The 24,004-nt window shown below is 39.2% G+C and overlaps 2 protein-coding genes across 5 annotated transcripts; both read right to left on the bottom strand.

Moving 5' to 3' along the window:
* Nucleotides 1–290: 290 nt before the first annotated feature.
* Nucleotides 291–13,169, bottom strand: NEK3 (NIMA related kinase 3). Of its 3 annotated transcripts, none has more exons than XM_040055548.1 (16): nt 13,050–13,169; nt 11,609–11,825; nt 10,764–10,857; nt 10,432–10,529; nt 9,326–9,409; nt 8,624–8,691; nt 8,418–8,504; nt 7,334–7,388; nt 5,568–5,768; nt 5,157–5,226; nt 4,526–4,572; nt 3,498–3,597; nt 2,946–3,068; nt 1,804–1,938; nt 1,023–1,149; nt 291–453 (listed from the first exon to the last, which is right to left on the bottom strand). In XM_040055548.1, the coding sequence occupies exons 2-16, from the start codon at nt 11,723–11,725 to the stop codon at nt 387–389; spliced, it is 1,473 nt and encodes a 490-aa protein (XP_039911482.1). In that variant the 5' UTR covers nt 11,726–11,825; nt 13,050–13,169; the 3' UTR covers nt 291–386. The 3 variants fall into 3 exon arrangements, with proteins under 3 accessions (XP_039911482.1, XP_039911484.1, XP_039911483.1); XM_040055550.1 differs by having other exon boundaries at nt 10,432–10,508; XM_040055549.1 differs by lacking the exon at nt 13,050–13,169 and adding an exon at nt 11,925–12,016.
* Nucleotides 13,170–13,477: 308 nt separating this feature from the next.
* CKAP2 (cytoskeleton associated protein 2) lies at nt 13,478–23,923 on the bottom strand. Of its 2 annotated transcripts, none has more exons than XM_040055447.1 (9): nt 23,837–23,923; nt 22,161–22,248; nt 21,301–21,379; nt 18,770–19,587; nt 17,618–17,783; nt 16,961–17,128; nt 16,332–16,404; nt 15,220–15,610; nt 13,478–14,353 (listed from the first exon to the last, which is right to left on the bottom strand). In XM_040055447.1, exons 1-9 carry the CDS (start codon nt 23,895–23,897, stop codon nt 14,116–14,118), a joined length of 2,082 nt encoding a protein of 693 aa, XP_039911381.1. In that variant the 5' UTR covers nt 23,898–23,923; the 3' UTR covers nt 13,478–14,115. The 2 variants fall into 2 exon arrangements, with proteins under 2 accessions (XP_039911381.1, XP_039911382.1); XM_040055448.1 differs by having other exon boundaries at nt 21,301–21,376.
* Between the last annotated feature and the right edge of the window lie 81 nt (nt 23,924–24,004).

Raw genomic sequence — 24,004 nt, 5'->3', positions numbered from 1 at the left:
TGGCACCTGATAACCACCCAGCATCAACCCACCAAAATGCTGCATTTCATTATGTACTCAGGAAAAACACCTTTACACCTTCTCAGAGTGCTACACCATCCCCTTGAATATGACAAGAGAACAATTTGAACAATGCTGTAATTTGACTGAGCATTTCTGCAAAGCTATTACCAACTCCAAATATATTTAATACATGGACTTGTTTAGTTATCTGAAAGTGTTCTTTCTAAAAAAGTTTATTGTTCATTTTCCATCCTCGGTTTGTGATACAGAAAACATGCCCACTCAGATCTTTTTGACTGAAATTATTTAATGAATAACTAATTATTAACAGCAACTTGGATCCAGCACACCTAACTTCACTTGTCACAGGTAAATTCAGATTTTCATCCGCTCTGTTTCAATATAATTTTCAATTCTGACACCCAGTCTGGGTCGTCTTCCTCAAAGTCCCTAAAAACAGATTTCAAAAAAAGTTATTTTGAAAAGCAAAATGCAACTTTATAAATCTTTAATTGCTTTTTTCCCCAAAAGAAATTACTCAGTAATTAAGATAAATTATATTAAAAATATCAGCACAAGAGACTTCCTTACTGCCGCACTGTGATTAAAGAACCAATAGATGTTCTCTATGGAATTTACAAAAGTAAGTTTTGTCAAAAACAAATTAATATATTTAGAGACTGCAAATGTGTTAATAACTGACAGCCTGCAGCTGAACTGCAGCAATACAGGCCTATGTAGTCATCTCTAGATGCCACAAAAATAAAGTGACACAAGCTGAGATTCTGAGAATCTGAGAACCACCCCCAAAACACACGCACATCCAAAAATCACAGCATTTTTGTTCACACATTTGTAGGATATCAAATGCTAGTAAATTTCAATTTCATTATGTAAGAGAGGAATGGATTTACATGCTGATAAAAATACTACTCTTTTTTTCGGGGGAATGTTGTTATGGAAAAACCTCTTTGAGAAACCAAAGAAAACATAAATGCAAGGACATTATCTGGACATACGTGTCATCTTCATCAGATCTAGGTTCAAGTCTCTCAGAATCTATGACAACAGTTTCGTGTTCACCATCTACTTCATCAGATGCTTTGCTTTCATCAGAAAGTGGACCCCTTAATATGTTTTCAGAAGCTTTGAAAATATAAAAATTAAATGTCATCAAAAAATTTTAATTTTTAAAGTAAAACTATTAAGAATATAAATACAAAATAGTCTTATCTAATTCCTCCCCAGTTTGTAGCAGATTCCAGGATAAGTTGTTATCTATTTTAGGTGAGAAGATAAACTAGTAAGGCGACTGAAGTGCAGAACAAGTATTTGTGACTGTGGCTGTGAACATCTGCAGAGTGCAGCTGTCTTCAGCTGTGCCATCTGACCGTCCTGCCCTCAAAGCAGGCACCACTGCCTTAGTGAGGGGGGGATTTACCTGATGGGGCTACAGTGTATTTCCTGCATCTCCCCAACACACACACAGCTCAGTGGGAGGGAGAACATAGCAGACATCTGTGTTTGGTCACAAACTCATTCAGCTGTTGAGCTGCAAGTGAAAGTCCATCAGGAAGAGCTCTAGTGGAGATGTACAATCACTCATGAATTCCAAACCTGGCTTTTTTAAGTCCACTTTTGGTAAACTTAAAAAGCCCCAAAGTAGCCTGTTGTGATATGAACTCAAGTGAATGTTCTGTATACATAGGAGCTATGTATGAAAAAAAAAAAAAAAAAAAAAAAAAAGCTTTTATTAACAAACCCATTTGCAAAATGTTTGCCCAGAAAATGGGGATTTACCTGCTTTATAAATTGTGTATGTTTTAAATGCTAAGCTGACATCTGCGTTGCTGAGCATGTCCATCAGTGTCTGAGGGGGCTCCTTGTTCCACTGCTTCCGTGGCCTATTTTCACTGTAGTTTATAACACCACCACCTGGGTATAAAATCACTCATAAATGCTATTTACATAAAATTGCATTAGCAGTGTAAATGACATCAAGATCACATTCAGTAGGGAATGAGAAAGAGGAAGAAAAGAGTCTAGATAACTCCATCTGTCACACCACTGCTCTCTCAATAACCTGAGAAACACTGGAACCTCCTTGTGGCCAGGGAGCCCGCAGCAACTGGCTGAGGGGTGTGAGGAGGCAGAGTCTCTGCAAACCTATGTGGTGGCTCTGCAAGTCTCACTAAATGAAGCCTGAGGCTGTTCCTGTGCTTTTTAATAGCAGGACACCTAAATACATGCATTCCTCTGTCCACTTGTCTTGTGCTGTGCATTAACTATCATGTAACATTCCTACCACAGCTTGGGAATTTTCTGACTATTCATATCTTGATTATTTATTTCCACAGCATTCATTTACATTTACCTAGAACACATATCCAGAATCACATTAAATAATTTCAACAATTGCATCAGTATGGGGCATTTTAAAATTGAAACCTTTCTCAGAAGACACCTCATGATAAGCGTTTTAATCAAAAGCTTCTAATCAAAAGAAAGAAAAGTGTCTGCCTCACATCTGAGGTATATCATTGATAATTCTTGTCACTGGCCTTAACCTGTATGTTAAATCACAAAATAGAGGTGTAGGTGGTTTATGCTCCCAGTAGTATGCTGTACTTGAAAGACACATGGTTGCATTCTGCACCAAATGAATTTCTCACTGCTATCTCCACAAACGATGTACTAAAAGGAGGATTGTATGATAATTTCTTAGTGATGATTATAATTTTATGGTTGCTAATGTTATCTGTTGGTTTCATCCTCCTGTCACACAAAAAGAAATTATCTTCAGTACAGTGAACTTTCTGAGTGTTCATTAATTAAAGATTTTTAAATTATTTTAATGTAATTTTAAACATGCCTTGTAAAGATTTGGCTTTTAAAATCTATAAAGAATCACTGACATTACTTGAATTAAAAGCACATCTTACTTTCAGTCTCTTCAGGTGCAAAACTGGAAGAAAGCAAGGATGCATTTTCCAGGACATCCAGCACAGTATTGGATATCCCCTTTTCCCATTGCCTCCTGTGGGTGTGTGATGGATCAGTACTTCCTGGGGGGACAGCAGAAGTTGATATTGTAACAAAAAACCCCCGTGATAACCAGCATTTAACTTGATTCCATGTCCAGACTGCCCTGTCCAGGCAAAGCAGTACTAAGAATTACTTAACTAGCAGTGATGTTTGATTCTATGGGTGTAAATCTGAACTGTAAAGTGCTCCCCATACATTTACTCTATTCCAAATGTTTTCAAATGATCATTTTTTATTACTTTGAGAAGAAAAAATTTTAATATTTTTTTTCCATCTCAGATGAACAGTATGGATCAATATACTTGCAGAAGTAACTGATGGTGGCACAGTTTTCTTGTCTTGAGTTACCTGAGACTAGTTTGAGCCACCTATTTAAGTGGCTGTATCACTGACATGTAGATACCAGTACACAGCAGGAAGTACATCAGCCTTAAAACTGTAAAACTTACCTTCTTGGTAAGATTTTCTTTGTTCCCTTGTGCCTTCACTCAAACCCTCAGCATTTTTCCTTTCTAAATGGCTATGCTTGCTACTTTCATCTTCCCTTCGCTTTTTTAAAAGAGTAAAGACTGTATTAATTGTTATCCTTGTTGTCAAGAAAGACAAAGTAGTCATATTAACATGTCATTAATTATTTCAGTTTTGCTAAAAAATACCTGGCCTAAAGATTGTAAGATTTGAAAATGAAACCACTAACATTGTGAAACCAACTGCAATTGCACATTACCTACTATTGCACTGTATTTTACACTGTGTGCCCATGACAGACAACCTCAGTTTCTGAAGCTAAGCACATATGCAGTTATTTGATATGATTTGTTGTTTGGGTTTGGTTTTTTTTTACATTTAAGAACACAAGCAATATAAATTATTCACATTCCCAGGGAAAACAAGATGCACCCAAATATTAAACTTCTCAGATTGACAAGTCTATGAAAAGAAAAAAATAACAAAAAACCACAAAAGGCCCAGAGCAATTTTTTAAACACTTTTTAGAAATATACTGCATATGGCTCAGTCAGGCTATGGTAATATGCCCATAGGGGACATCTTGGCCACCTGTGACTTAATTGCCCCCTCCTGAAATCTCATATGGGCCCTAAAACCTGGAGAGAACTATGTCCAGACCAGACTGTTTCCACAGCAGTCCATTCTAAATGTGTCCCAGAAGCAAAGAAAATGGATAATCTTTTGCAGTATCAAAAGAAAAAAGAAAAAAATAGAAAGACAAGAGAAGGGTTTTTTTGTTTGAGTTTTATTTGGACAGGGTTGTAAGAAAACCCACTTTGGAACTAAACTAAACATGGGAAGAATCAAAAAGTTAGTGGTGGGAAACTCACAAGAAAATTGTTATTTGAACACTGATAGGCTGATTTATGGTTTAGCATAGAAATAATTTTCTCTAACAACTTTTCTACAATACAGAATATTCTAAATTACTAAAATACAAATGTTATATTTATATTTGAATACTTACTCTATTTTCTGTTCTATTGTTTGAACTTCCACCAGCCATGACTCTACCTGATACATTAAAGAACAGATCCAAGAGTTAATACCTTTAGCAAACATTAGTAAAGTGGTATTCCAGAGGTATGACAGCAATGCCACTGAACCAAGCAATGACAATTATGTGACAGCTTATTCACACTTCTTACAACAGAGCTCATCCTCAACAGAGCCCTGCTACTATTCCATTCCAAATGGGCACAAATTATGGTGTAGCTAAATTTATGCAGAAGTCCAACATGCTCTCTCTAAAAATTAAATAATGAACATAACTTGCTTCACTATATTCTGGGAAAGAAAAACTGTCATATTTAAAATACATATGCCACTGTTAAAAGTTCTGCTGATTCTAAAACTGAAAGGTTTATTTTTAGCACAAGTCCTAAGACTTAGATATATTGCAGCTTTGCACTCTACTTATATTGGAATATAATTTACACCCTTCAAGCATTTTTCCATGTAAGTTCAATAATACTAGATTTTGAAACAATTAAAAGTAGACTTGGGCATAATGCTTATGTTTCATAGCTGTATTTAAGATCTTATATTTCCTACTCATTTTGTCATTCCTTATATCAACAAAAACGTTACTGACTTACCCTTTTGTCTTGTTGCATTGCCTTCATGCTTCTTGGTTTCCTTTAGTTCCTGCTCAAACTCATTTGCCATCTGAAACATGTATGAAGAGATGGAAGTACTATATCATTTAAACTTGTTCAAATTATTGCATATACTATTTGTTAAAAATAGACTCACTATACAAATGCACTGTTCCAGCTAACAATATTGAATTTTATCAGCATCAGGTCAATATCCAACTTCAATTTTCAAAAGAAATGCTCTTAAAAACTCAAGTATTCTGGAAAGCCTACAACTGTATGGCCTTTAGAATAGGACCTACACCAAACTACATTTTACAGTTATGCACTAACAAATTACAAACGAAAAGGATTTAGTATTTAAAACGTAAACAGCGTTGCTTAAATCTAGAGACAAAGAATATACCATACCTCAGAAGGCAAACAGTTTTTCACAAGTTTGGTTAAGCAACCTCTTGCAAGAATAGTACTGGCTGATGGACGATTCTGGGGATTTCTCTTAAACATCTGTTTTATTAAGTAATGAAGTTCATAGGAATAGTGAGATGGAAGCGGATCATAGGAACCTTTGCATATCTTAAGGATGAGATGTTTCCAGCTATTGGCTTGAAACTGCATTCAAAATAAATTTAATATTAAAGACAGAGTTTAAGCATAAGGTAAAAAGTAGCTGACATAATTTAAGACAACTTCAATGAGTGAAAAGCAGATAGGAATCACTCCTATAAATTTATGATTGTTCAAATTTAATTTTTATAGAAATCAAATTCATCAATCCACACACCTGAGATCAGACTCAAACCTCAAAAAGTAAAAGATTAAGCTAGGAAATATGTAGAAAAAAAATCATTAATTGTAGCCTCTAAAAGCACAAACATCCTCTTGCATATTTAATATCTGAGAACTTCCATGCAGGAAGTTTCTTCGGATTACACCCTGCTGGCTTGCCTGCAGGGTGCCAAGCACCCATGGAGCATCATCTTTTTGTATCACCTCTGACAGATTATGCAAGGACATATGTGACCATCGCATCAAACCAGACACATAACTTTTCAACACTGCTAATAAGGGAAGAATACTCCCCTCCTTGGAATCCCAGCTCTGAGCTCTGCCTCAATAGCTGTGACACTGCCAAAGACTTGCCACAGACCTACTCAGGCTAACACACCCCTGAGCACAGGCTCCCTTATCACTCAGTCACATCAGTGTAAGCTTCTAGACTCTTGCACAGCTAGCACCAGCAGCTGGGGAGAACATTTTGTTGATACACAGGATGTGAACAATGCTCTCAGGCACGTGTGGGCCTGCTCTCATTCTTGGGCCTGTCCTTTGCAGGGTCCAGAGCTGGGACTTTGATGAACCTTGTGGGTGATTTCCAACTCAGAATATATTTGATTTCAAGATACAGTATTAGCTCAATGAAAGGAAACTGCTGCTTATAAAAAACTAAGACAAAATGACACTCAATTAGGATCTCATTTTCCTGCAAAACAAACACATCCTGATAAGGGCTCTCATTTTACCTATGTGTCTGTACAGAGAAACCAGAGGATGTTAACACATAAGAAACATAGCAACAACACTGTAAAAGACAGTATCCCAGAAATGAAAGAAAGACAGAATCATTCATCAAGGTCCCCACTGTTTCAACAGGAGAATGGTGTTTGGACAGTGACTTGTTTGATTTGAAGAATAAGCAAAGGTGTATCAGTGATGCAGGCTACAAAAGTGCTTACTGCTTACTACATTTTGCTGTACTTGCACTCAATTTATTTTCATTAGCAAAGATTTTTGAGTGTCTTTGCCACCATGTCCTGGGATTATCTTGATCCTATAAAATGCAATGTTCTTGCAACTGTAGATACCTGGAACCAGCCTGGCAGCTGCTGGACTCAATACACCCAAATAACCTCACTGATACTGACGAAAATTAACCAATTAAAAAACTATTGTTTTCTAACAAATTGAAAATAGAGTCTTCTACCGAAGGGCCCAGCAGGTCCCAAGAACTGCTGAAACAGAAGCATATACTGGAGGAGGCATGGGAAGGGTGGAGCAATACTCCCCTCTTTTGGAACAAGCAGCAAGCACTTCAGCCAACTCTACAGTACAGCTAACTGCTGATTAAGTTTCAAGGAATTCCAAAACTTTTCTGATAGCCATAAAGCTGTACTTACCGGGTGTTTTAGAGTGCACAGCTCATACAGAATACACCCCAGAGACCATATATCACTGCAGATATATAGAGAGAGGAAAAATTCTGAGCCAGAAATTACAATTTAATATCTTGTGTAAAAATGTGAGATTTAATCTATGTATGTAACTGAGCTGAATAAGCTAAAAATTAACGTAAGTAACCGTAAAAGACAATACAATTACTTGTGTTTAACCTCTCCAGTGAAAATTTTCTTGTTTATTTTATCCTATTCTGATGTAAAAAAAGATGACTGTCATACAGTTGTAGCTGGCTTTTTCTTCCCAGGATGTCTTTTAAGTAATTTATCAATTAAACGATATTTATCCTTCTGCACTTGAAAGCCTTTGTATTCTATGGCCCTTAACATCAAATGGCAGCTGCAAAATCCTAATTCTGAGAGCTGGAATTCTGGCCCTGCCAAAAAGAATTCTCCTACTGAGAAAAAAACCCATCGTTTTCCACCAAAAGTGAGTACTGCCATTTGCACAAGAAGCAACTGAAGACTTTTGTGCAAGGAGAGCAGGAAACAACTTGAACTGTCAAAGGTTTCTTACCTCCCCTGGAAAACCAATCACCTTTTTTGCATAAGGACCAGAATAACTGGGCTCTGTAAATCTAAGTAATCTGTTCCATGCCATTATTCCCACATTATCAAGACTGGCATGAAGACCTTAAAAAATGATCCATCAGTCATCATCCAAACAACCATGCTCCCCCAAAAAAAGATCAGCAAAAAGATGCAAACACATAGCTATGTTTCTGCATATATACGCACTTACTTAGTGTGTGTTTGTACGTGTGCATTTACTCTCCCAAACAGAGGTCTGCATACTGGTTTTCAGACTTCTAGGACTAAAGATACTGTGCTCTCAGCTACCCAAGTAAAGACGAATTTACAGACTATCATCTTAAGGAAAAAAAAGTAATTATGTCTTTGTAGATATTCTTCAGCTCAGTATCTTCTCCAAAACACATATGGATAAGCCACAAAGCCAGACTGAGACAGCAATAAAAAAACCATCCATCAGCCAGACGTTCTTTGTGACCACTGAAAGCACGAGTACCTTTTGTTGTTGTATGGTAGGCTTTCCCAGATCTCTGGAGGTACATAATAAGGAGTTCCCACATAGGTGCAAGCGTATGACATCGGACTAATGAAAGGACAAACAAGAAATGCCAGGTGAAAACTAATGGTTTATGAACTCTGTACTGTTTGTCTATGGTAAAATAAAACTTGGCACCACTGAGATCAGTTGGGATGGTCACATACTGTGCAAGAAGGCGTGCAGATCCAAAATCTCCCAATTTGACTTTTCCATTTTGAGTGAGGAAGACATTCTGCATTTCAAGAGCAAAGATTAACATACTTAAATGTTCTTCAATTAATAATTTCTGCAGTTTGGATATACAGAAAACACAGCAATAACCACTTCTGATATTTCATCTTTGTGTTTCCTTTTACTTGCCTCTCCTAATAATTCTACCAAAAAAAAAATCAAAACAGAAAGGCTTTATGGGCGTAAAGCCCCAGCATCAGTAGCAGAGGAAGAATAAGAACTTAGAATTGCCTTAATCTCTATACTATACTCAAACCAAGTGCCCATTTTCTTCTGAATTTCTGTCTTTCTGACACGAAAGAGTGAAAAAGAAAAAATTGTGAGGAAGGGCATTTGCAAACTGCATAATCCATACACTTTTTTAATAGTTCTGTAATTCTTTTAAATTATATGCAGTCTGTCACAAGAAATTGGTGCTATTGGCAGTGTGGATATGAAGGATATTGCTATACTTAGATGATGTTTACACCAAGAGTATTACATCATCTCATGCACTCAACAATTTCATTTACATGATATTCCTAGGCCTAAATAAAAACCACACAACTTAGCAGCCACAAGAAATTATGAAAGAGGGGGTTTAACTTTTGCATGCAGAAGAGTTTAATAATGGCAACAAAACTTGCTCTGTTCACCTTGGACTTTATATCCCTGTGCAGCACACGTTTATCATGAATGTGCTTCACAGCCAGGCACATCTGCACAAACCAGTGAAGGATCTGAAAAAGAGCAGCCAAGAGTTATAACAGCTCAATGCTCAATATAATGAATACTTAACTAATAGATTTTAAAAAAATAGGCGAACAAAAGCATTCAGAACATTTGGGAGTTAAAACTCCAGCATAACAGCCTCCAACCAGCATGAAAGACTGAGTTCTTCAAGACAGATTATATTTTAACATGGCAGAAGGAACATTTATTACCTGTGCCCACAAAGCTCTAACAATACATAGCAATAATGAAGCTGGGGAATCGCTACCTGGTGCTTTAGCTGATGGTTATTTTATACACAAGTTAACTAAAGATACACAGTAAACTAGCAAATAGAAAAAAACCCTCAAACCACCAAGTAATTAACAAAAACAGAACTCATATGGAAACAACATACTGTTTCTAAAAGGAAATGTGTTCCTTTCTAAGTACAAAAGAAAACTCTTACAGGTGCATAGAAAATCTAAATATTCAATTAGTTGAGGTTTCTGGTCCTTTCATTTTAAGAAAGGTTCCTAACTGTAGTGGGAAGGAGCTTCTATTCACTACAATATCCATTTGAACTGTCTCCTAAGTAATTTTATAGCTTCTCTGGTAAAAGGAGTTAGCACATACTGAATGGTTTAAATGTTTAATTGCGACAAAAAAGCAGCTATTTATTCTCCTGGTTAGCTTTCTTTATCTTACCAGAGTGGTTTGTTCATTTCTCATTTGCAGTACTCTTACTATGCTTTAAATTCTGCCTGAAGGTTGTGTAAAACTCCTACTAATTAATTGCATACAAACCTGACTGGTTTTCACACTACTTGAACAATTTCCAGATAAAAGTACCGTTTTCTTTTTTTATTAGTTTGTCCAATTCTTGCCTTGATCTGCTGGAAACTATAAAAGAACTAATGCTCCAATTCTAACTGTAAATTACTTTCTTTCATCAGGATGTTTGGATATCTCTAGCTTGGTTTAGGCAGCGTGCTTCAGTTTACATGGAAAAGGATTCCCAGCCCCCTTGGTTCAAAACAATGTTTCCTACCGTGTCTTCGGGGAACAAATTTCCTCCTTGGTGTTTAATCTTTTGCATTAGATCTCCATCGTCACAATATTCCATCACTATATAGAGATGCCCATCAGCTAAATTTTTAGTAATTTAAGAATAATTAGTATTTTTATTAGCAGGATATGTATTGATTTTTTACTATATGTAATACTTTTTACTAGAAAGCTCCAACTACATGCTATGTGTTATCTTACAATAAGCATGTATTTTCTTTATAACATGTACTATAAACAAAAAGGAAAGTAATCTCAGTCCCTGAGGAGCATGCAACTTCAAATAAATGAAGGAATTTAAATTTTTATACTTACCTTCAAATGATTCTTTGAAGGCAACAATATTTGGATGTTTCATTTTAGCCAAAAGAACAGCTTCCTTCCTAGAATTCTCTACACCAGATGAAGACTGAAAATAAAAATACACTTACTAAAAATTTCACGCTAACAAATTTTCACATATACACATAAAATGCCTCACTTTCCAAAGAAAAATATTTTTAAGAATTGTTCTTCAGTTATTTTAAGTCGTTTAGAAACTTTAAAAGCCTCATCTTTTTAATCTATAATTTATTACTAGCTGAAGACTTCTCTGGGATTTTTGGGCATTTGGTATTTTGCTGGGCTTTTTTATTAATTTTTCAACTAATGACTTTTTCTATTATAAAAGTGCAGAACTATATAACAAAGCAGCACACACTGACTTTGAAACAACTGATAGTCTACATGAACTCAATATAAAGCCAAGTGCCCAGGTCTTAGCTGAGCTGTGGCCTCAGAAAGCCAGTGCCTCCCATTTTGTGACTTTTAGCTTAGCTGAGTGTAGAGAATGTAACCCAAGCAGTGATATTCCACTAATTTCCTTATTAGACATTGAAGATGAAATTAATGGCAATCAAGTCAAGGGCATCAGGGGGAACAAGGATTTCATTCTAAGTGTCTGCATACCTGCTACACTTCCCAAAATCCAACCATGTACACTTCACTTAGTACAAACATCAGCTCAAGATATAGTTATACAGTAACCATACCACACACCTGTCCAATACACAAAACTCTCAGCAAAAGCGTTCAGCGTTTCAAAAATACACCCAGAATTAGGATTTTTTAATTTTATTTTTTTTAAGTGGTAGTTGAGGTGATGTTTTTGCCACACTTACCACTGGAAGCCTTATTTCCTTCATTACATACTTCTGGTCACTGATTCTATGATGAACTAGGAGAGCTCTGCCAAAGGATCCCTCTCCTAGTACTTTCAACACGTTGTATTCTTCCATTCTTTATAAATCCAGTTCCCACACTTTTCTTTATTCACAGGATTATCTCCTAAACTTTGTGACGACCTTAACACTTGTTAAAATTTTCTCTTAATATAACCTGTGTGAGAAAAGACCCAAACAAAATAACAAGAAGGGGTGATAAATGTGGGTACCTAACTGTCCAGCATTACCATGACACACCTCCCTGCACTGTTACCTTGATTTTATTGAAGATGAGGCCTCATGAAAGTACAACCGGAAACATTATAGTGCTGTTTCTGCATTTTTTAATTTAAAATGCTAAAGGTCTTCAAAAATGTCAGTTACAGGTTCTCAATTTTGCTTCTTCTTTTTGTTACCTGCATTCCTGCAGGTGGCTTCACAACACTAAAGAAAACTCACAGGCATAATAATAGAAACCAGCTTAAAGCTTCCAGTGACAATTCTCACCTAAAACAGCATAAGTAGGATCAAACTGGTAAAAATTACTGTGCAAAGACTTCAAGAACTGGAAGAACACAATATTTTACTGCAAGGAACCTACAATGGGCACCAGGTGCAACTGGCTGACCACTGCAGGGGTGACCAAAGTTAAATTAGCATGACAATGGCATCATGACAGTTTCTTGAAAACTAACAGGTTTAGGGCATTGACCACTTCTCTTAAGAATTCTGTTCCAGTGTTCAACAACTCTCTCAGTAACTAAGTGCTCCCTAAAGTCTAGTGTAAACCTTCCCTTGGGTAATTTTGAAATGTTCCCAGTTGTCCTATCATTACATTTAGACTATATCACAAGATCACAGAATCAATGAGGTTGGAAAAGACCTCCGAGATCATTAAATCCAGCCCATGACCGAACACCACGTCAACTAGACCATGGCACTGAGCGCCACATCCAGTTAAACAGCTCCAGGGATGATGACTCTGCCAGCTCCCTGGGCAGCCCATGCTGAACTCAAATCACATCTTCTGTGAAGAAAATCTTCCTGATGTCCAACCTGCAAGTCCCATGGCACAGCATGAGGTTGTGTCCTCTCTTCCAATACGGAGCTTAGTCTCACCCCTCCTGAGAGCACCCACAGCTGCTCAAACTCGCACATGATCCCACTCCCTGGTAAAAACCACATCGCCTGAATGATCCCTCATCCCACAGGGGGCTGTCATCCTTTTTTCAAAATCTTGGTGCATTTAAGTTGCTTAGCCATAATTCAAACACGCGCTGTGTACACACACGGTGTTCTAAGGGGTTGACGACCTCTTAGCTTCCTCCGCCTCTTTTACGCTGCAGAGGAGCAGCCCAAGCCCCCCGCCCCCCCTCCAAGAGCCCCGCTGGGGACTCACCTCAGCGGGCCGGGCCGAGACCTGAGGCAAGGCCCCGGCACAAAGGCGCAGCCGCCTGCGGGCTGCCCGCGCCCGGCTGGGGAAGGATGGGGAAGGAGGCGGGCGCTGGCTCCGGGCTGCCCGCGCCTGGCTGGGGGAAGGATGGGGAAGGAGGCGGGCGCTGGCTCCGGGCTGCCCGCGCTCGGCTGGGGAAGGATGGGGAAGGAGGCGGGCGCTGGCTCCGGGCTGCCCGCGCCCGGCTGGGGAAGGAGGCGGGCGGGGCCCGGCCCGCCCGCGGCAGCGCTGTGACGGCCCGGCCCTCATGGAGGGCGTGGGGTTGTTGCTCCGCTGAACGGGCCCAGGGGAAAGACCGCAGTGGTCTGCTTTGACAGCTCACTTTCAAAAACTGATTAAATAGCTTTAGCCTTTAAATAAAGAACAAACACAACTAAATTGATGAGTTTAATAAGTATACCATAGTACAGACTAATAGAAACCAACGTATCAGCTGTCACATAGTAAGTAGTGTATCAGACCTCATCTAGGATTACTTGATAATAAACATGTCTCAGTAACTACAGAGATTAAACTCGGTTGTGTTGAAGCAGCCCTAAAACTAGATACAGCAGGTTAAACTCAGCACAGACCAGAGTAGCTGGCTTCAGTTTTCAAAGCAAAATGTTGTCAGAATAGATATTGCGTTACTTGAATACCTACATAACTTTGTTTTCTTAAACTAAAAGATTGTGTGTTTCTAAGGAATTCATAGGAATTGCAACAAGAACACAGTAGGTATTAGCAATATGCTACTATCAACTACTACCATGAAGCATTATACCTGGTCCTTAATTGAAAATTTAATGAAATGTAGTCAACATAAAGACAACAGTGCTTAGTCTAGGACTTAAACCAGGACAGATTTGTTACAATTTTGAAAAGGCAGACACTTTAAAAGTTTATTTAGAGACTCGGGCAGACCACAAAAATTTTAGACAGCTCCTTTCTCAAAACAGCCTAAAACAAGTACCCTTCAACTCTCCCTAAAAAGTATCAAATCTTTAATTCCCCCATAGCAGTAGCACTATTTTTACTCTTCTATTTCACTACTTGTTTCTTGGAGGGCATTGCTCTGTTTGTGGATCAACGCAGTGGCTTTTGATTCCAAGTCTCCCAGCTGCTCAAGTGAAGAGACACATGGATCTTGATCTTTAACAGCATCAGGCAGCTTGCACATCTTCTCCCGAATGCGTTGAGAGTATCGCAAAGGAGTTACAATTTTCAGATCTTTAACACTGCAGTCATTTGCCTCAGGATGCATCCTCACACTTAGGAGAAGAAAAAAAAAAAACCAAAACCACTAAACATAGGCACTCCATTGTACAACTTACCTCTGCAGCAACCAGCAGACATAGCAAATCAAGATTCCTGTTCAACTCTTTCCCCTTCCCATAGCCAAAGGAAACAAGTCCCTTCCTATTCATTCAGTTAAAACCAGATGTAAAACTCTTTTCTTGGGCAAAATATTTTAATCCAGAAAACCTCCTGAAAAAGAGTCCCCAAAGAAAGATTCTTCCCAAACTGTTCTTCCCGCTGTGAGGGACAGTGGACAGCTACCAGGACTCCAACTCCATCAGATGTCAAAGCTGAGCACAACTTTCCTAAGTCTATCATCTTAGAAGAAAACTTATGGCAAAAAGAAATAGAAATTAAAGTATTAGTTGGTTTGTACTGAGGTTACTACCCAGCTTTTTGCCTCAAGATACAATTAAAAATTATCTTTACAGGCCAGTTACACCTTGTTCACTGATTCTGTGTTATATGATGTACAACCTTATGTACATATGAAAAGGGGAGGAATGGAGACATCTTTCTCTTTATCTAGCTCAGTATAGAACTGCTACTGCCATGTTGTCAGTAGAAGGAAGGGAATCCTAAATCTGGAATTTAGGTCTCTGCCACCAAAGTCTGGTTACTCTGTAGAGAACCATTCAAAAAGCAAAACAGTTTGAGTAAATAGAGAAGCTTATTTAAAAATACTTCCTTCTGAAGGAAGAGGAAACAATGCTAAAAATGTCGTTCTTGAGAGCTATTAACTAAGTGCTCATAAATGCAGTGCCTCCCTGTTTTAACAGGACACAAACAGTTAGTCCAGACACTAGAGACTCTCCATGGTTACCTAAAGTAATCTTACCTTTCCAAATATGGTGTGGTAGGAGGGTTGTATCTCACTGAATAAGATGTGTCATTCTCCTTCTCAGGAGAATTAATTGCTTGGGCTGTGTTTTTAATTCCATCCTCATTTTGTTCTTTTTCGCATTTTGCTTTCTTTTTTGCCCGTTCTTTAGCCTTGTGCTTTTTATTCTTTTTTGGCAAGATCTCTCCTCTTGGTTTTAAGTCTAAATCAATTTCTTCTTTTTTGATAACATCACTGCTTGTCTCTGCCTTCTTATTATCACTCTCTTCTTTTTGGTCATCATCAGGGCAGGGATCTTTAAAGGCTTCCTGAACTGGCCCTACAGATGACTTTGGTTCCTCGCTGACTTCTACTACCTCACTTAAATGAGCTTCTATCACAGTTCCCCCTAAAAATGAAACATTGAAGAAAGTACACCTGCAATTAGTCACAACTAAAGAGAATGTATTCAGATACCTGAAATCTTAAGAGTTTTAAATGCGAATGAAAGTTAAATATGCATTAGAGTCTGAGCCACAACAATTGAAGTGGCTAATAACTTTAGCCACCTTCAGGAACCCTGCAACCTGAAAGTTCAGGCTAAGTACACGTCCTGAGAAGTCATTCTCTTCCTTTTCAAGTGCAGCAGCTCTCAACAAGTATTTCAGCCAGTTTCTGGGTTCATATACTGGTCAGGTTATGTTACATTAAAGGGAAATATTTATGGCTACTTTACTTCCAAAATTAGAATATTCACAGCCTTTAATTGACACTATGTCATAACACAACCAGGCATTTGGTAGTGAAGGAGTTTCTATCAGAGGCACTGATTTTTAGCTCACAGGGGTATTTTTATTTACTCTTTGATTATCAGGCTGAAATAGCTGGATGACACAGCTTTGATAAAGTTTAAGTAACAAGTTTGAATACAAGAGCCTCTTCAATCATTTTAACATGTCCACTGTCGAAAAGGATCTGTTTAGTCATGACTGTTTTCAAAGACATTTGAGTATAAAGTGATCATGGAAAATTTTCCATTAATTAAAATTTAATATCAGTACAAATACTTTAAACAGCTTGTGTTGCCTGTCAAGTCAGACATGTAACTAGAATAGAGTACTCAGACTTACCATTGTCAGAGTTAAAAAGACCTTCAGTGTTTTTGATTGTATCTATTAGTGTGTATCGCAAATCCTCTCTGGGCTGAAAAAAAAAGTCGTACTCTTTTAGAAAAAGAATTCCAAAATGAATTATCATCTCAGCTTTTTTGATTGGTATAATAGTCACAGGGAAAGTGGAGCAGGCTACATGATGTTCATATTAAAAATCCTTTATTTAATGCTATTCAGACCTAAGTCAAGACACAAGTGAATCTCGTATTTTCAGTATTTGGTATGCTAAAGATATATTTGATGGCCTGAAATCTTGCTGATATTAAAGCACAGAAATTAAATCCAGCAGGAAGTATAAAATTAAGTCCTATTTTGGATTTCTAGTGGTACTAGAAATCTCCATCCTTAATTCCTTCTGGGCAGAACATCATATGATAATTTGATGATCCTAAACCTTTCTTCTTCAAAGTAGTATCTACAGTGGTTACAGAGAAAACCAAATCCATTATTTTATGGTCAGGTAGGTCACGTGGCTCTCCTCCTACTAATAAAAGGTATTTAATAAAATCAGAAGCAGTTGTATTTTACATGCCATACTTTCAAGGCTTTCTAATTCTTAATATCAAATTTTAAGAAAAGTTGCTTACCATTGCTCCTGCCAAAATGGCCTCCTCATAGACAGCAATAAGCTTTCCAAGATGGCCCGTATGTTCAAGACGCATACAGCAGATCCAATATTTTGTAAGCTTTTTAACACCAGGACTGCTCTGTACCAGATCTTCCAACATGGCACGTACTTCAGCACCTTGATGTCCCTAAAGTCAACACAAAAGTAGAGGCTTAAATGCATTTGACACATTGAGGTGCTGCAGTTTTGCTGCTTTTGAAGCAGAAAGCAAGGGTTTCTTCTTTGGCAGAATTGTTATTCATGTATTTTTCAAAATTAGAATTATTTATACAGTATTGTAAGTAGAAAGGGTAGAAAGATACACAGCCACCTTCAGAACTAATTGAAACAGAGTTTTTCAGGAAGTACAGATAAGTTTCTAGAAATGCAAACTTGTTTTAGGTTAATTCCTTCTAGCAACTCTCATTACATTATAGTTCAATTACTATTATTACTATTATTGCCTATACGTACTTAATAGCTCAGTGAGTTAGTAAAGGTTAAGTTCTTCAGCTGTTGCTTAACTTGGGGAACAGCTAGTCTCCTGTTTTTCACTCACAGGGGTCTAACATGCCCAGAGGATTTTCATGTTGTCAGGACCTATAGGATCAGAACTCAGTAGGTAGAGTCCAAGTACCTGTTGTATTAACTGCAGGCATTCACTCAGAGCCTTGTTGACCTTTTCTTTATCAGCAGCAGAGAATTCTTGTTCCTCACTTTTAGACTGGGGTCCCAGAACTGCATGTATAGGAGGTCGTCTCATCACTTTTCCTCTAGATGCCCTCCATTCATCCAGGCGAGCTCTGCATTTTGGAATATGATTAGCTGAAGTGACAGATGTTTTACTGGTTTTTTACATTGACACTAATTAGGGCAAGTCATGCCAAGATACACTTTCCAGGTGGTCTAAGTCTTCTTCCTTTAATCCTAAGAGGAATAAAGCTGCCTTTTAGATCTGCATGGAAATTTCAGAACTACGTATATTACTGACTGCTTTAATATCTACCAGGTTAAAACACTTTAATCTCTTCCCTTCTAGCCACAACAAGAGACTTAGGTTACAGACCCTTGTTTTCAAAAGAAGGTAAAAAAATGCTTCTGAATTATTCATCTGTGTCACCTATTTCCCCCCATCCCACTTCAAACCAGAAAACTAGAAATTAATATCTTAAGACAAAGTGTGGACAACAGCCAAAAACAACCCAATCACAATTTATAAAATCTGAAACTGATGTGAAATGTAATTCAGTTTTAATGTTTAATTTCAACCCCACCCCCTAGACCATCATTTTTCAGTAAATGTGACTTAATTCAAGGAGCTCTATATAAGGAATATTAAATAACTTTTAGACTGTGAATCATACTCCCACCCATTGTCTATGCTGCACTCACCAAACTGAAAAATGTCATTGACAAGTTCTCTCCTTCAGTCTGTAAAGATGCTCCTGCCTCAATATTTTTTTTCTAAACTGTGACATGCACATGAAATTAATTTACAGGATTATCTGTCATCCTTAAGGCTGTCACAAAACTTTGACTATGAAAAACAGCTCCGGCAACATCTATTTCTCAACTGCATGGGGAAAGCTGTAAGCCTAGAGAGCTCCAGCAATTGAATCCTGATTTCTCAGTTTAAGCCTAAAGTTTTAGTCAGCTGTCCCTGGGCATCAAGTCCAAACACTTCTCTGTTTCTCAGAGTCCATACAGCAACAAATAGATCAACCTAGATATTACTGGGGAAAAGGCCTGAATAACTTCCAAGAGTAAACTACAACAGTAATTTAGTTACCGTCTCAATTCTGCTGACTCTTTTGGCAGAATAGATTTTCTGTTGCCATGCGTTTTAGAATTCTGTCCAGATTTTGTACCAGGAGAAACAGAAGTTAATTTTGCTGGAGCTTCTGGTCTTGCATCTTCATAAAGATCTGTATGTTTCTTCACACCCCGCACTTTGCAATCAGGATTGCTAGAAGCAGCCTTCAGTGGCTGTGGTTCTCTTCCACCAACCACTTTTGGGACTGTTACTTTCTTTGGTGCCACAGCAAATGTCAGCTGTTTCTTCAGACCAGACTGTAATTTAGTAGCAGCTTTGTCAGATGGTTTGCTGTGAAATGGCAGGACACCATTTGATTTTACAGACTTAGGGTTGTTTGCAGCTTTTATGGTTTTCAGAACTGCATTACAGCTTTTCACAGATGAAGAATTTGCTGCTTGTTTGGTGGCAGAAGGAAAAGTCTTCTTGTCTGACAAAGAAGTCTTTTCCCCCTCTGTTTTTACTGCTTTCCAGAAAGTATTTACCTTGGATTGAATAACTTTGCCACGATATCTGCCAAGAGCTGGTTTCTTTGGTATGATACTTCCATTTTGTTTTTCTGCTGTCAAATGCTTCTCCTTAATTCTTTTTAATTCCAAGATGGCCTTGCTAAGTGATACATGCTGAGGTTTTACATCAATGACTTTATTATTTGGAGCTTCATTTTCAAGATTGCAGTTTGTCCCTGATATGTAACTTGTCAGTGGGATTGTAGAAGAATTTAAAGTAACATTTGTTTCTGAGTTTACAATTGATTGATCCCATGACACTTTATCAGCATTCTCTTTATTTTCCTGAAATCAAAAGGAAATTCATGGAAATGTTAGAAGTAAGACATGCTGCATGTTACTTGTTTCCAAAGAGGCTTCCAATGATTTACAGGACTAAAGTGCTTTACAGTAAATGTCAGTTTAAAGGTGCCAACAGGAAGTAATGTGTAAATATTGAGTAGATTAATGTCAACTATTACTGCAGAATTCACATTAAAAAAACCAAATAAAACTTGCTTAAACTCTGCTTTGGAAGTAAGACATAAAACTCTTAAAGCAACTGCTGGCTTTAAACTGTGCAAAATTACCTCCTTAGAAGAGCTATAAAGTAGAAACTTGCTTTAGGCTGTATGTAGTCAAGAGCAGTATCTGTTTGCATACCTCATCAGTTAATGGCAGCACCATTCCTCCACTTAGTGTGAATAGTCTACTAACACCAGGTAGCAAGTAAAGTAGTAATTAGGACACAAGGAGATGTTACTCAGTAAAGAATTTTTCTTACTATTGAAATGTACGATGTTGCAAGTTGAGAATAGTTAAATCAGTTTTACATGGCTTTACTGAAACGCTCAGCCATATGTTCCCAGCACAACCCCTCATGTAAAATGGAATCTAGTATTTTCCTCCAAACAAGTTGCTCTACAGGAACTAATTCACCCTTGTTCAAGCCGCAGCTTTTGGAAGAGTGAAATATCCAAAGGCAGGAAAAAAACATGTGAATGACACATGGAAGTCTGCAGGACCAGACTTTAAGGAAGATGCCCCTGACCTGAAAGAAAACTCATTTCCTGGTGTGTCATTGAGGCTTAGTAGTTAAATTTGACAAAGCCTGCATAACTAGAGTTTGAGGACTGTTATTTCAGGAAACTATGTAGCTTAACTCAACTTAAATCACACAAGACATTTATACAGAAACATATATGTCCCTTCAGAAAATTTCTAAAAAAACACTTGTTCTCACTTTTGCAATTTTTCCTCAACATTCAGTTTTTGAAGTCTTAAGGTTTTTGGTTTTCTCCTCAAATAACTCCACATCTTGAATCTTCTGAAACCCAAATGCTAAACTGCCTAACATGAACACATGTCCTATGTCTATTTTTCCTCACCTTTCCCTGAGAACAGGTCTGGAAAAGAATCTCAGTTTTGCTATTTCTAAGCAACACAACCATTTGCATCTTAATTCCAGGAAAGTGACATGAAATGGTATGGGGAACCCGCTCCCATCTAACCCTGATTAGGTATTGGCATCTGCTTCTGATTACATTAGTTTTGCCACCACATCACTGAAACAACATACAGACTCAACAGTTCATTTTGTTAATGGTTTGACTTTCTTTCGAGTAAAAGTAAACTTTTTTACTGTGACAGAAGACCTTACTCAGATTTTAAATAACTCCCCCCAAAGACTCAAAATGTATTAAAGCCCCCTTTGAGATTCTTGAGAAATATTGTTAAAATTTAAGCATTATTCCACCAATAATGGTATCCTCTTTAACCGTCTCTCCTGTTGGGTACAAACTGAATATCAATATGATCCGTTTCCTACTGTAATATGACAGCTTTCCAAAAAGCATATAATAAGCAGTGACTAAATAAAGTTCTAACAAACCACACCTGTGCACCCGCAAACTTCTCATGTTCTGAAAGTCATACAACATAAATAGGTTTAAGTAAGTGGAATGTTGTAGCCATAGCAACTGAATGCCATCAGTATTTAAGAATCAGTCAAAAACTTACCATTTCTGGCTTGGGAGATGTTGAAAGCTGTAACTTGTCTTGCAGTTTACTGGTAGTCACTCTCCTAGTTCTGCTACTGCTTAAAAACAAAAAACAACAAAAAATCTTAAGTCATGTAACAAAGGAATGTTTAGAGGATGTTCACATGTTTCAGTTGGCAGTCTGCAGAATGTACTCATACTGAAGCATTTCTGTTTAGCTTGCACTATTCCTCCAGCAAAAACAAATGGTTAAGCAACCGCTGATCAGAACCCAGGCTGCAAAACTTCCCTTCTTACACCATAAAGAACTGTCTAACAGATTGAAATTTACTGCAGGTGTAATTTCTCATGTTTAAGAATGAGTACCAGCTTGTCTGGTCTGATGCATCTGCTACAGAAGGTCAAGTTTCTATATGCTGCAATTGAGGGGAAAGGGGGAGTAGCACAAGAAACTGAAGCTCAGCTACTGCAATCATGAGAGCCTAGGCCGTCTGAGGCAAGCCTGAACAAGGACATGTAGTTCCTGTCACACTGACAGGCTCCAAAACCTTCAGTCGGGGATCAGAGCTGGCACAAGACTACCCAGAAAATTACGAAACCACCAGGACCAGTAGCATCTCCTAGCAACTATGAAAGTGTATTGACAATCCAGAAGAAAAACATCTCAGTTTAAAGTCACTCATCCAAACTCTTCCTCAGGTGCTTTGTAATGTGTTATTTAAGAGATGCAGCACTACTGCATGTGACTGAAAATGAACATTCTAATTAGCAAGCAGTACCTTTGCATCAGAGGATCTTATGGAGGCCAGCTGAGATGAAGATGAAGGAATATTAATGAATATGGAAAAAAGAGAATGCAAGCCATAGCAAAAATACTACCTGATTGATGTCTGGTTTTGTTGAATGGGCACACCAGAAAGAGTCTTCTTTCTTGATAGATATTCTTCAACTTTCTGTCGCCTTTGTTCTAGCAGATTTCAAGAACAACAGACTTGTTACATTTTCAGCTAAAATATTAATGCTAAACTTTCTTAGTCAAGAAGGAAATGCAGTTAGAAAAGCATCAAGACACTACAAAATATAGACACTACAGATTAAGAAATGTTGTGTTTTTGCATCTCAATGTCTTACACATTCTCACATTTCTTGAGAAAGGCAGTATTTTAGGGATGATGGAACGTAATTTCTCAGCTACACAAAATGGCTGGTTTACTCTATTAAGCTAAAAGAAGCACAATTTTGTGACATGAAGAAGCCAGGCTTACTGTTATCTTCTGCATGTCTGTCCAGTATTTCACATAGTTACTACTGGTTCAGCAAGCACACTTTTCACTTGGGGCAGTAGCAAGTATAGCACACATGAAAAGCACCATGCACATGAACCCAACTGACCATCTGTAAAATCAGTTGCATCTCTTCCAGTGTCACTTGGACCTCTGTGCAAATGTCAAGACTACTGGGAGTGTTAATACCAGCATGAAGTGATCCTGAAAAGGCCCTAAGAACAGCTGTCACTGTCTCTCCAGGGGTGGTGACTCCACCATCTCCCTGGGCAGTCCATTCCCACGCCTAAATCACCCTTTCTGTCAAGAAATTCCTCCTGATGCCTAACCCGAATCTCCCGTGGTACAGCTCCAGACTGTGTCCTCTTGTCCTGTCATGGGTCACCTGGGAGAAGAGGCCGGTCCCCATGTGGCTCCGCCCTCCTTTCAGGCACTTGTAGAGCCGTAAGGTCTCCCCTAAGCCTTTTCTCCGGGCTAAACATCCCCAGCTCCCTCAGCCGCTCCCCACAGGGTCTGTGCTCCAGACCCTTCCCCAGCTCTGCAGCCATTCTCTGGACAAAGCGTACGGAAGGCAGAGTCCATCACCTGCTTCTGAAGAGCTACCACAGCTGGTACGGCAGCGGGGCCCCTGCCAAGAGCCGCTGCACGCCAGCGAGCTCGGCGGGCATCCCAGAGCTTCCCAGCACCTTCTGCTTCAGAAACGGCTCTCAGCGCCCCTCGCACAAACAGCAAAGCCCCACCAAAGCGACTCCCTTGCTTTAACCTGCAGAAGCCGAACCAGGCAGAAAGTAAAGAAGCACAAGAACGCGGGTCTAGGTCGGCGCCGCACTTGCTGCTTTCAAGAGGATGCTTTTGACATGAGGGCATCCCTCTTGTCAGGAGGGAAGGCGTCCAGCCCAGGAGCCCTACCTGGGATAGGGTGGGGTCCGTACGGCCCCCAGCCCTGCGAAAGGAGGGCCAGATCTCGTACGCCCGCTCGCAAGCCCTAAGACCGCAACAGAGAGCGCTGCTACCAAGACCTGCCCGATCTCCGACCTCGCCCGGAGTGCCTGCTCTGCCCTGCCCTCCCTTCCCCTCCCACTGTCCGGAGGCACCGACCAGCTCCTCTCGCACCGGCTTCTCCTGCACCCGCCGCGCCGACGCGCCAGGCTGCAACGGCGGCGGGTAACGCTCAGCCCCGCGCGGGCAAGCGCGCGGGCGGCCCGCGGCAGAGAGCGGCCCTGCCCCTCGATGCCCTGCGGTCCCTGTCCCCGCCCGGTGTCCCGGTCTTACCGCGGAACGCGGGCTCGGACCTGCGGCTGGCCGGGAGCTGCGGAGCCGCGCGTGCCGCCATCGCCGCCGCCGCGCAAGGAGCGTTTGAATCGCCCGGCGCCGCCCCGATTGGCCCGGCCGCGGGGCTTGAACTGGCCAATGGCGGGCGGCGCTGCCCTCCCGCCGCTC

This window comes from Hirundo rustica, chromosome 2 (genome assembly GCF_015227805.2).
Source record: "Hirundo rustica isolate bHirRus1 chromosome 2, bHirRus1.pri.v3, whole genome shotgun sequence".
Taxonomy (NCBI): domain Eukaryota; kingdom Metazoa; phylum Chordata; class Aves; order Passeriformes; family Hirundinidae; genus Hirundo; species Hirundo rustica.
Note: the sequence above shows the minus strand (reverse complement) of the source record. Positions and strands in the feature narration are given on the sequence as shown.

Coding starts and splice junctions, on each gene's coding strand:
- NEK3 (XM_040055548.1), bottom strand. CDS start 11,725: ATGGAAGAATACAACGTGTTGAAAGTACTAGGAGAGGGATCCTTTGGC. Junction 10,530..10,763: donor CTTCAAAGAATCATTTGAAG/GTAAGTATAAAA, acceptor CTAAAAATTTAG/CTGATGGGCATCTCTATATA. Junction 8,505..8,623: donor TCTGCACGCCTTCTTGCACA/GTATGTGACCAT, acceptor TCCTTTCATTAG/TCCGATGTCATACGCTTGCA.
- CKAP2 (XM_040055447.1), bottom strand. CDS start 23,897: ATGGCGGCACGCGCGGCTCCGCAGCTCCCGGCCAGCCGCAGGTCCGAG. Junction 17,784..18,769: donor GAGTCAGCAGAATTGAGACG/GTAACTAAATTA, acceptor TCCAAAATGCAG/AGCTCGCCTGGATGAATGGA. Junction 16,405..16,960: donor CCATTTTGGCAGGAGCAATG/GTAAGCAACTTT, acceptor TTTTTTTTTCAG/CCCAGAGAGGATTTGCGATA.